Here is a 13,359-nt window from a genome sequence, read left to right on the forward strand (position 1 = left end):
GTAAACAAATAACAATGTTGTGGCTGGATGACCTGGACTGTAACCTGTGAGCCTACTTTCTTATTTTAGAAGCTGCAGCAATGAAATTTGGGCCATGTGTAGAAAACAACCTCATTATACTGTACTGTTCCGTAAAAGTTTCTTTTAACTGACTTTTTTGATTTGTCTAAATAAATAAAATCAATAGGTGCCTTAAATGCAGAATTGAAATGAAATTTATCAATATTTTGCTCAGTATATATACTGATTGTCTCTCTTTGCGATGGAGATTCAAAGAATATGTAATGGAAACAATTTTATCATATGTCTTTTGGTGTTTTGTAATATGATTGAGAGAGATAACAAACACAACAATTTTTATGCCTACCCTGAATAAGTAATCAATTATGTCGGTTTGAATTTTGTCGCAAACATAACTATTAAACGTTACTACATTCTCATGATCACAATTCATTTCTGTAACAGGTAACATTTCATCGCTTTATTTGTGTAATATGTCTTCTAACAATATTTCATTTTTTCATTATGCCTCAAATCTTTGCAAACAAAAAAATCTTATCATATTAATAACTGGTTTTAATAGCATATAAAAATACGTATAAGTCTTCACAGAACCACTATCTACTAAAACAAGATTGTGGCATGTAGTCTTGAATAACCTTAAATGGGTCTGTTTTTTGTTGAGCATCGTAATTCGGAATTTCTATTATACTAATTTGTTTATTAAAAAATGGGATTAAAACTTTATCATGCTTTTTTATTCGACAAATATAAAGGTAGTCAAACCTGCTTTTCAGTGGGTCCAAAAAAGCTTACTGTAAAAGGGTTAGCACCGTAGAAACGTAACTGTAAAAGGGATAACACATTAAATAAAACGTAGTTGTAAGTAATATGTTCGTCGTTGGTGAGTTGATTTATTTTGAATTTACTTCTGTTGAGCGTTTGCGATTTATAAAGCATTACATGGTTAGGTACAAGTATAATTGAACAAGTCAGTGCATAGCAGACTCATTCAAAACCTACTATCTCGCTACGCGCATTTCTAGTAATGTCCATATTAGTCAAAAGTGGACCATGACGAACATAATACATACTACTGATTGTTCACAGTTCAAGAATAATTTAATAAATGTGTATACCCAATATTCTTAGTTCCATTTGCTATGACTCCCCATATCAAAATCTATCTTACCTTTTCAATTGGAATTCCCTCAAATAAGAAATGATCATTTTTGTCCAAACGGATTCTCCCATTCACTAAATTTTCAAATTGGATTACTCCAATGTTTATAATAGTCCCATCTTGTATGTGGGAATTATCAAATTGGATAAATGCACAAACAGGAAGTCTTCGCCACAAAATGCATTAAATTAGTATATCGGTTCTTCAGTTTTACTTATTTTATTATTTTCCATGTATAAGTATTTTATATTTAAATAGATAATATATCTGTATCTTCTTTCTCCCACACTGTATATAGTCTAAATTCTCCCACCGGAAAAGCCGAATTCCTATTGGAGGGCGATTATCTTATTGGAAACCCACGGGAAAAGTATACTTTTAATGAACATTTCCGGAAATATGTTATTATTGTTAAACCGAATCAATTTTCATGGTAAAATATATATACAACTCCGGGTTGAAAACTAGGAAAATCAGGTTGCAAAAATTCAGGATTTGAAAATTACATCCGGATAGTGTTCATCTGTGCTTTCAGTCAGTATATACGTTTAATCAAATTCATACACAAGCCCTTTAGTTTAAATATATTTAATTTTACAACGATTGTGAAACAAGCTATTGCAACTTATATTAATCACTCTCGTTGCCACGTTGTTGCGCGAGAGTTCGGTCTTGTGTTGTTTGGGAAACCGGAGTACCCGGAGAAAACCCACTTGTCCGGCTTGGTGACCACTTAACAAACTCACATGCGCCCAGGCCGAGAATCGAACCCGGATCGCCTTGGTGAGAAGCGAGTGCGCTAACCACTGCGCTAACCGGACAACCCTTTTATAATCATAGGTTCCGTCTTTACATTTAATTGTGAAAATAATCATCCAACGCACAAATAATCAATATTTGTTTTTCTTTACAAGGATATATTTTATCGCAGCAAATATTATAAGACTGTAAAATTTTGATACGTTATAAGACTCTTCATGTTACATACAAACTAATGCTCAGTATGTTATGATGAACTGTATATGACGTCTACGGTCCATGCCTTTTGACCTATTGTAAGCTAGTTGTTCTGAGAATATCATGAAACAGTCTGGTGTTATTCGTCTTTAAGAGTGCAATGAAATGATGTCAAAAGGAAGGTGAATAAAAGGATTATCAATTTCTATAGTCAGAACATTATTTCATACATTTGCATAACTTTTCCCTGTTGGTTTAAACTGATGTTGCCGAAAAAATCAGTATGGATTCCAAAGCACCGTCACCGATTAACTTCAGAAGAAACCCAAACTAAGCGGAAACCTTCAGAAGATGAGAGCGAAAATCCAACTAACGATAAGACGGAAACGCCACAACAATCCAAGTCGCAGTTCTTCTAACATGCCAAGGCATTGAAATTTTCAATAATTTTCAGTATGGAGAAGAAGAAAGAAACGAAAATCTAGAAAATCTAGAGCGTATTGTGAGCCAAAAAAAGATACCTTAATTGAGAGACATAACTTTTGGACAATTCAACAGAATGCAAGAATGATAGACGAGTTCGTTACTGAACTGAAAACAAATGCAAAAAAGATGTGAGTTCGGCGACCAGAAAGTCTTAATGATCAAGGACAGGTTGATTTTTGGGATCGGTGATAGTCGGCTGAAAGAACGATTATTACGTGAAGGTGAAAATCATGATTTGGACAGAGTCACCCTCAGCTGCAAAAAGAGCATAGGCCGTCATTTCATACAAGGACAGTAGTTGACTGCATATATGATGTATCTTAAATAAAGAATAAAAATAAAAGAGCAAATTGCTTTGAAAAACGAAGTACGAAGCCAACAACAAAAAGTGGGAAATACTGAAACTAACATACATCATTAAAAGACACAAATAGCCATAACGATTATATTTTTATTTTTTTAATGTATGTATTTTTCTAATTATTTAACAAATATCAAATATCTATTGTAGCTTTTCTTGTACGAATATCTAAGTGTAGGGGACATCATTGTCGTGTGCGTGTGTATGTGTATGTTTTTGTGTGTGTGTGGGTGTGTGCTAGCGTGCGTGCGCGTGTGTGTGTGTGTGTGCGTGTGTATGTAAGTGTGAGCTTAACCATACTGATAAAAAAATGCATAGAAGGTTATATTATTTAAAGATGACCATGAATGTGTTATTGGTACTCTATGAAAATAAATGAGAAAAAAATATAGTTGACTGCAAGAACGCGGACGGAAGCACAAGGCTAATACGTGCCCTGTATATGGATTTAAATGCAAAACGTGCAAGAGGCTGAATGACTTCACGTCTGAATGATTCTACGACAAAAGTCTGTGAATGACGAGAGCCAGGAAAATGATGTGTTTGCCGGAGAAATCACAATTATATCGGTAATTAACAGCAAAATGGTTCGAAAATATGACACTTGATGATGACACAACCTTTCCATTCAAACTTGACTACTGTGCCAAAGGAAACGTTATTCCGCAAAGTCTCTTCTACAAATTACCTGGACTTAAACTACGTTAGACAAACATTACAATTCGAACATTTTCCAATCAATCTATCACCCCAATGGATAAAATATAAGTGCCAATCAAACATTGGTGAAGTGAAAACATTTGATTTTCATTTGGTCAAATTCAATGCAAGACATATTTTGGTTATAAACTCATGCACGGTCTTTAATCTTTTTCGGAAATTTGATGCAATAAACTAAAACTCGCCGCTGACAAGCGAATCAGTAAAAAGAGACTATGGTAGCATACTCACAGGTTTAGGGAAATTTGACGGGAAAATCATATTGTAATAGACAAAACCGTACCTCCTTTGATAAATACACACAGAAACGCACCGTACATATTCATGCCAAGACTCCAAGAAACATAAGATAATTTGGAAGAAAAAGTTGTAATAAAGCCTGTACATGAGGCGACCGACTGGGCCAACAACCTAGTAATCGTCCCTACGTCTTTGTCTCGACACGAGACACCTTTACATAGCCAAAAAAAGACATAACTTCAAAATACCTACACGTACGGATGTCACGGCTGAACTAAGTGGCAAGAACATTTTCACAATTCTTTATGAAATAGATGGATACTATCAAGAGGAGCTAGATCAAAAAAGCTCATACCTATGCACAGTCCAAACGCCAGTCCTGAGATATCGTTGGTCACGCGTAGCTTTTGGATTGCAAAGTATAAGCGAAATATTTGCCATGAAAAATTTGCAGACATTTGGGGGCATCAAAATGTCTATAGGATTGCAGATGACATGATCACGCTGGAAAAGATGAAGTCGAACATGATGAAGCGCTATGGCAAGTGCTCAGACGAGCTGAAGGAAAAAAGGTCAGATTAAATATGGCCGAAATAACAGCGCCATTACGCATATTATTTAAAAAAAATGCAGCGTTTGAATAAAACCATGAACAAAAAGCCGCCATTAAAACAAGAAATACTAAATTGACATGATGACCAGTGTTGATATTCTATAATGTAAACAAAAATGTCACGGTACAGATGTACAGTTTGCAGCACGGACTTGGTTGTTGTCTTATGAATATGGCTCAAGATCACTGACCGCAGCCGAAATAAACCAAACAAACATCGAAAGAGGAATGACAGCAACTTTATACGCTGTCCATGTAAAGTTCCATCAGCACTTGTACGGAAAAAACGTAATCGTGCAGTCTGATCACCGCCCGGTTGAGATGATTTTCAGCAAACCATTGATTAAAGCTCCATCAAGACTGCAATGTTGAGACTTCAAAGATACTCCATAACCAAAAGATACGTACCTGGGAAAATAAATGTACGAAGCCGACACTCTAAGCAGAGCACACCTCAACGACAGTATCTCAGATGATACCGAAATTGAGGACGATATTTATATAAATATACTTTCGCTCGTATCCCAACATATGATGGACGACAAACATGTGCTAGTCATAAAAAACAAAACTTAAAATGATAATGAATTGCAGTAAATCGAGGCTGGCCAAATCACATAAAAAGAATCCATGCTTGTCTTAAACCGTATTGGAACATTAAAGACAAAATTCACATAAGTGATGAAATGTTATTCTTCAACGAGAGAATTATTATACCGCTTGAAATGAGGAGAGATATTCGCATAAAATTACATGAAAGCCACCTGCAAATATCAAAGACAAAAGCTAGAGCTTCTGGGTTTGTGTACTGGCCACGGACAAAATCGGTCATTGAAGAAAAGTGCTCCAAATGTACAATCTGTAACATGTACAAAAGAAGGAAGACCAAAGAAGCGTTACCACAAGACAAGCTCACACTGAGACCTTGGCAAACGTAAGGAATCGACCTAATTCGATTACGTGATTGTCGTTGACTATTTCTCATAATTCGTTGAACTACGGCTACTAAATGGCAAAACTGCACCTGCGGTAGAGAGACATCTAATGGCTACATTTGCAGTGCACGGATTGCAGAAATTGTAGCCGATAACATGCTGTTTAACAGCGAACTTTTTAAAACATTCTGTGAAAAACTTTCAATCAAACTGACAACGACATCACCAACATACAGTCAAAGTAAATGGCAAGTTTATTAAAATGGACAAGACGAAACCGTAACCTTGCTTGAATATCGGAACACGCAACCGACTGGAAACGATTATTCTAACGCACAAATTTTCATGAGTAAGCGATTACGAGTTAAAGTACCAACGAAATCAGATCGTTTGAAACCGAAAGTGTGTGCAATGCCCGCGAACAGTTGTTGAAATGCCAGGAAATTCAAAAATGGTTTTGTCATGTGTAGAAAGAACGATCGCTGTCACCTTATTTACACGAGATACCAAAACAACGCTTACAGGGTAACATACGCACACATATCCCGTCATGCAGCCGAAATCCTTGTACAACAGCAGCGACTAAGACGGTTAATAAGTAAACCAGCTACATTGAATAAAGTGTTTAATGGGTTATAAGTTATTGTGTTAAACGAAAAAGAAATGCAAAAAGGGATAACGTGCAAGAACCTTTTTTCCCTCCATTACAAATGCTTACAGCATTACTTCAATAAGCAAAGATAAATAACAGAGAGTTAAACAAAAAACATAACAGTTTTAATTCTTAAAACTAATAAGAAAAGTCAAAACAGTTACTGCGAATTAAAGTATTTGGAACATGTTCAATGCCGTCATGGCGTGACGAGATAATTTTGACAGTTCATGTTTTATAAACCGCGTTTCGGCCAACGTATACACTGACAGAACCCGATTACATTATAAATGCGGGAATCAAATCCCCTTCTGGCTACAATTTGACGCCAAAATAAGCGAAACACTTATCAGTTGCGAAACCTTTAAACAATATGCCTACCTGGTTTGTCGAGAGAAATTGACTGTTTCTCCATTGTAACGGGGTCTCTGCAATCGTATTGCCCGATGTCAGCGTTTGAAAATTGTAAAACTGTAAGATGTAGCACATAGCTTGAGACACTTATTGTTTTATTGACGCCATATTTCGAGGGAAAGTTGTTCGTTATTTGGGAGAAGAAAGCGTCATAAGTGCAAAGAATTTTGTTGTTGAAAATGATTTGCATTGGATTGTCTTTTGCATTGTTCGCACAGTTCAGTGTCACACTGTCATCTATATTAACCAGGCTCTTGTCAGAGTCGAACACAAGGCGTCCTGAAAATACATTAAAACATGTAAATGTTTATGATAACTAGTGAAAGTTAAAATCAGTTAACATTGTAATATTTTGATGTCCAAAACGTTGCCTAGACACAACATTGAAATTGTTATTTAAGTTAAGAATGTACCATTTTATACTACAAATATCAACGATGTTCTTGAGGAATACGCCTCGAAACGCCAAACCACAATTTAAACAGCTATATTCTTTTCTGGTCCAAAGATGTCCCCCCTTTAATGGTAATTTCTTGGATCTGCCATTACTTAAGTACACATTCCTTACCGTAAGCAAGTGAAATGATAAGCAGCAGTGAACATCGCAATGTCTTCATTTCTATCGTATCCCTAAAATTGTAAAAACAAATCGTGAGAGATGCTATAGCAAATTAAAGTTTAAACTTGTATTTTCGATGCCAAACAATTCCACAGATGAGTATTCAAAAGGTGAGTGTTGATACTGGTGTAGGATATTTCGTTCTCTTTCAATCCGTTGATGTTTGTGTAAGTGGTTGAATAATTTTCCCTTTCCGTAATATACATATATATGAGAGAGCGTTCGACTCGTTTTATTTATTTCATGAATTTATAAGCACTTAAATGACATTTCGCTATTTTTTCATTAACTGCAACTTTATTGAAGTGAAAAAAAAAATGAATTTAAAGCTAAATATAATAAAATTCTCGCTTGTGACGTTTAAAACAAACATTTTATAAACCATTACAACTGTACGTATTCTTTATATAAACCGAATACTAATTATAAGTCCTCAAAAATAACTAAAGTAAAATCGATGGACAGAACATGTACATTTTTTTTTGTGTGTGTGTGGGTGGGTGTGTGCGTGCGTACGTGCCTGTGTGCGTGTGCGTGTGCGTGTTTGTCCATGCGTGTGTGTCCATGCGTGCATGCGTGCTTGTTTGTTTGCGTGCTTGCTTGTTTTTTCCCAATGTGGTGTGTGTGCCATTTCTAAATAAAAGCATTTTCATAATTCCTATTAAGTCAAATTGATCCGTTTTATCCTAATACCGTGTAAGACATTATTGAATTCGTGATGACGTTTCACTTCTTGCATACTCATGATGTAGTAAGTGCTTCGCTTTTCAGCCTGTTTTATCAGGTTATCCCCTCAGTTTTGAATAGAAATGATTTATCTATGTTAACCTAAGGCAAATGCACTGTCGTTATTATCAAAATCGAAATTATCAATTATGTATTACAAAATTGTTACATTTTAGTCTTATAATACTGTTTTTGGTGCCTTAAGTAGAACAAAAATGATACCTTTCCAAGGCTTGGTCGTTACACATTTAGAAGGAAATATACTAAATCATTTAGGAAATTTACGAACAGAGCCCTCTTTACTTAACCTCTTTCTACGTCCGACGAATAATAATGGTATAGTATCATTTTTCGTCAGAATAACAAGTTTAAGTATGAGTATACAAAGTGTACATTGTACAATCAAACTATTCTGATATGTTACAGCCAAACTATTTTCTCCACAAATGAACTATCGCAATATTGCAGAAGAACTAAAAAAGCTGTAACTGCAAAGTTTTGTTGTTGTTTTTTTAGCTTAGCTCGTAACATATAATTCAGCCAAAAATAACAGTTAAATGGCGGATACGATTGTCGAATGATGGAATTTAAATGGACAGAATCAGTTTGTTTTTTGGACACGTAGTTTTGTTCGCTCTAGCATCTAAATCTTAACTACAGTACTGTTAAGACCAAACTTTACACTCTTGATCACTAGGAGTGCACTAGTAGTGAACAATTTGTGCACTAAGGATAAACTAATGTAGTCTGTAGTTTATTAGATAAGCCAGTATAGATTTTCCTGGTCCACTCAGATTGGCCTTACTATATTGATTTAATTTAACTGATAAGATCATTTCCTCTAGCAGATTAACTTGTGATAAAACATTTTAGTATATTGCATTTATTGATGACTTTATGATGATCATCATTTAATGGGCCAGTAACTAAAGACAAGGGGTTTCTACCCAGCATTTACTGGTCATATTTGTCAACTTTTTAATTCTAATGTAGGTGAAATAAGAATAAAACATTTCTTAAATAAATCCAATAAATATTCTTTGTAAGCCAATATTTGAAAATAGGAAAATTTCTTCAGAAACAGATTTTTCATATATGCATTACATTATAACTTCATCAAAAAGTTTATAAATACAAATCTAGATGATATTGCAATTGTCTGTAACTTTCCTGTATAGATGTTCTGTAACTATATTCACGATTAATTTCATTTCTTTTCATAAATAAACATCTTAAAATCCTAGTTTGAGCATTTGATACTGAATGTATCTATTTATCTTTATCTATAAAAAGAGCACTAACGGGAATTATCCTACCAAATGGCCCACTAACCAGGCATTAAATTTGAATTTTTAGAAAATGATAAAATGCTTATTCATACTTTTGTAATGAGATTACCCATTGTAACAATGTTAGCCCCAATAGGTCGAGGCAATAAACAATACACAGGAAGTATCAGGGACCCTGCTGTGATAACTTAAAAATGACAAAAAAGGGAATTATCCTATGCATCCAACCATTAACCAGGCATTACAATGAATATGAGTTCTATTAAACTTACTATTTGATGTTAAAATACATGATATGCTGATGGTTAAAATTAAATATCTCTACTCTTAACAATTTGATTAACAAATGATGAAAAGTGTCCTAAACTAATAGGTTTTTTTTAATTTATAATGCAATTGCAAAATATAATTAATAAATATAAACTATTTTCCATCTTTTATAAAAACATATTTGTTAACATCTCTTCTCTAAAACCAAATTTGTAAGAAAATATTGAGTTGCCTAGTTTTAAGAAGATTGTCATGTTAATTCTCTGCTGTGTATCCCTTGTTTATTGCACTAGTGTCATTGCAGGGGCCAATTTCCTGTGTATTTGTTTATTGGCTCGGGGCCATTTGGAGGTGACACCATTTAGAGTAGAAAATAGCATTGTCCTATTAATACACAACCAATTCTTGCATAAACAATATGTGCATAGCCAATGTATTAATTTGACTGATGAGAAGCAAATAATAAACAAATAAAGTAACATTACATTTATGTTGTAGGATATAAATCATATAAATGGGATATTATTAATACTATCTAACATTACTCTTATTCTTACTCTAAAGCATTGTTATAATGCTTTTAATATGATTTAAAAAGTTATCAAAATGAAACGGTAAGTCAAACACTGACAGATCTGAGATTTAAAAGACAGCAGGAGGCAATAAAGATAAAGATCAATACACAGAATTGTGTACTATGGGGGTGGGGTGCTTAAAGAAGGCTTAGTGTAGCCTTAAATGGATAGTATTTCATTTAATTATGAAGCAGCAGAACCAATTATACAAAACTTCTAAAATATATGTTTATCTATTATGTGTTTCAAATTAGAAATGCAATCAATAAATCTGGGTACAATTTAGAAAATGTAATAATAATATATGTTGTACTTATTTGATAATGATTGCTGTTAGGCTGTCACCTTAAATCACAATACATTTGTTAAACAAAAATAAACATAAAATTATAAGTTTTAGAATAGATGGAAGAAAATCTTGTTTTATATAACCTTTGAATGAATCAACAAGGGCACAACAATTCCACAGTTTGAGCTTGGAACAATAAGGTATGAACCTTGATGATTACCTTGTTATTGTTAAAATAAAGGCTTATGAATTCATTTCATCATTATGTTCAATAAGTGTTTGAAGATGAAACCCTTTAACCCAGAACCAAAGTTATATCATTATACCTATCAATTAATATCAAAATAATGCAATGCATATTAATAAAGAAAAAAAAAACATTTAAATATCTTTGTTTGACAATTTCTTTTTTACAAAACATCAGTTTTTTTAATTTAATAAATCTATATCATTTACATGAAAGATCCAAATGGATTATAAGTATTCCCTATAAATTAATTAACATTAAAACATCTGTTTAAACTACACCCATCATTCTAAGTTTCACTGTAAAGATAGCCTTTATTATAGACTGAATAAACCTTATCTGGTCAGCCCCTTGTCTGCATTTAGTCTGTCCTTAATCTTCCCCTTGTCTTACCCTAGTGCACTACGAAGTGCACTGATGGTGAACTGATAGTGAACAAGAAGTTCACTAACTGTCAAGTTTGGTCTTAACAGTACCGTACATGATAAAACTACAACCTATTCCGTCGCGATTTGCCTCATCATAAAATAAGTTTCCCCACTGTGGTTTTATCAACCGAGTGTTTTGGTCACGCATTTAGTATTTTATAACCAATAAATCTGGCTGAACAATAATTGCGATAATTTGCTATGATGATTTACCAAATTTTAATAAAGGGCATTTGAAAGTAGAGCATTATCATTAACATATAATATATCGAAACAAGCTGAAACACTGTGGAACTGGTTAAATATTTATTTATATAATAATAAGTGTATAGCCTACTAGCCTTGATATAGCTACGCTTATTATAAACGCTCCGAGGATATGATACATTTTAAATCCTATTTTACCAACCTGGGTTTATCCTAAGTCCTCAAAGAATCAGAAATATCACACTTAAAATGACTATTATATTGTAATCAAGTCTTAATCCTTTTAAATACACATGTGAAAATGTACATGCATAAACCTACAAATGCTTATTCAGGAAGTTTAAAAGTAAAATAAGTTAACAAGACATAGGTAAGGTAGTCGATTTAACCTGCGATAACGCATACCGTTTTGTAGATATAGTTATTATACTGACACTACTTCATCTTCATAAATGTAAATTTAGTGTCCACGCATGCACGGCGGACAATCCAATGGTTATGCAGGTCACCCGGTGTTCCTTTCTAACGCATTCCTTAAATCTTAGAAACAAAGTATAAGTAGCGCTTTTTGCCTATTTGTTTCAAGTCGAATTTTTGATTCGAAACTGTTAGTCTCAAGTGAAGAGTGAATGCAGTGATAGTTGATGTGTTGTTCCTGTTTATTAGACTGATGTTAGAGGATGTGTATTGATAATTGGCATATTTTAAAAAGTTTACTTTCATTTGAATCGTTACGGTTAACAGTAAATATAATCAAAGTTTTCATTGCTTGATTTTTTGATTGGCTATTCTCTTGGTCTGATGATTTTCTTTGGAGCGTGTTTCCATACGAAGTATGTTTGATAAGTTTGTGTGTAGAAGAAAACCAACGGAGGGAATTAGTTGGAAGTTTTGGGGCTCTCCCAGATTTACGATTATTTTTTTTCATGCGATTAATGCGGCATGGCGAACAAAATGTCATATACTATAAACTGTTGCATTCAGTGGGGACGACGGATAGTTCGATGGATGTTATTCCAGAGCAGGCCCTGGGGTCGACACCAGGCCTTATTCCCCTTTTATCCTATCTGGGAAAATACATATAATGTCGTTTATCAAGGGCGGGGGGGGGACGGACGAAGACCGAGACGGATTTTGAGGGTGATAAAGGTATGGCGGGTTGGGATGGAGAAGTAAAGACGTTGATGGAGCAGCGAGAGCAGTTGGGTCGGGAGGAAAGAGGGCTTAGAAGGCAGTGAGAGAAGAACAAACAGATGCGTATATTTGAGGTTTAACATAGTCTGCTGAACAACTGGATGATGCGACAAATATTGAAGTTTGTCGGCAAAAACATTAAGAAGCTTGGTTTGATATCCAAAACAGTTTCAGACAGTAAGATGGTTTCGGACAATTCATCTGTTTCTGATGGTGTAAACAGTGCATCAAGGTCAAAAGCTAGAGCAAAGAAACACAAGAGTTTACATATTAAGGGGGCATACAAAGATATATCCCTATCACAGCTGATATATGATATATCATATTTGATATATGATTTATAATATAGATATGTACTTGATTGTGTAATGCGAACTGATTTCTTATATAACAATAACATCTGATGAAACATAAGAACCCTGAGAAATAAACCCACATTTTCGGCTTGGTGACCATCAACAAAACTCATATGAGCCTAGGCGGAGAATCAAACCTTGGTCACCTATTAAAGAATTTTATTATCATCTCTAAAAAGACTAACTTATAATTTGTGTAATAAGGTGCTAGTTGGGCTCATAGTTTTGTCTTAAGGGAATTCCCTGTTTGAGGTAGCCGATCCGCACGGCCTTTCGAAGCAGACAGGTGCTGCATGAGTTTTTTGTTATGCTATTTGTGTATATAACCACCAACCTTTCTTCGTCTATTTTTGATTTTGTCTATTGTGGTATACCTTGGATCACGAAGAGCGCTATATATTCCAAATGCAAAAATGCAATGTGGATGGACCTGAAACATTAGAGAATATTTGACAGAGTTCTATATTTCACAATTATTGATTAACATAGTTGTTAAAATAGCTTTCAGGTTAATAGAAGTAATAGTACACATTCTTTTGCCAGACTTCCAAGAAAGTGACTTCCATTGTCAATTTTAGAGTATTGATTTGTAACCGGA

The 13,359-nt window shown here is 34.2% G+C and overlaps 1 protein-coding gene across 1 annotated transcript in view; it reads right to left on the reverse strand.

The window, feature by feature from the left end:
• Positions 1 to 11,553, reverse strand: part of LOC128234658 (hemicentin-2-like) — a 56,609-nt gene extending 45,056 nt beyond the window's left edge. The window contains exons 1-3 of the mRNA XM_052949033.1: positions 11,414 to 11,553; positions 7,130 to 7,191; positions 6,529 to 6,840 (exon numbers count right to left, since the gene is read on the reverse strand). Coding sequence (XP_052804993.1) covers positions 6,529 to 6,840; positions 7,130 to 7,178 — 361 coding nt within the window. The 5' untranslated portion in view covers positions 7,179 to 7,191; positions 11,414 to 11,553. The remainder of the gene's footprint in view (positions 1 to 6,528; positions 6,841 to 7,129; positions 7,192 to 11,413) is intronic.
• Between the last annotated feature and the right edge of the window lie 1,806 nt (positions 11,554 to 13,359).

The sequence above is a fragment of the Mya arenaria genome, chromosome 5 (genome assembly GCF_026914265.1).
Source record: "Mya arenaria isolate MELC-2E11 chromosome 5, ASM2691426v1".
In the NCBI taxonomy this organism is placed as follows: domain Eukaryota; kingdom Metazoa; phylum Mollusca; class Bivalvia; order Myida; family Myidae; genus Mya; species Mya arenaria.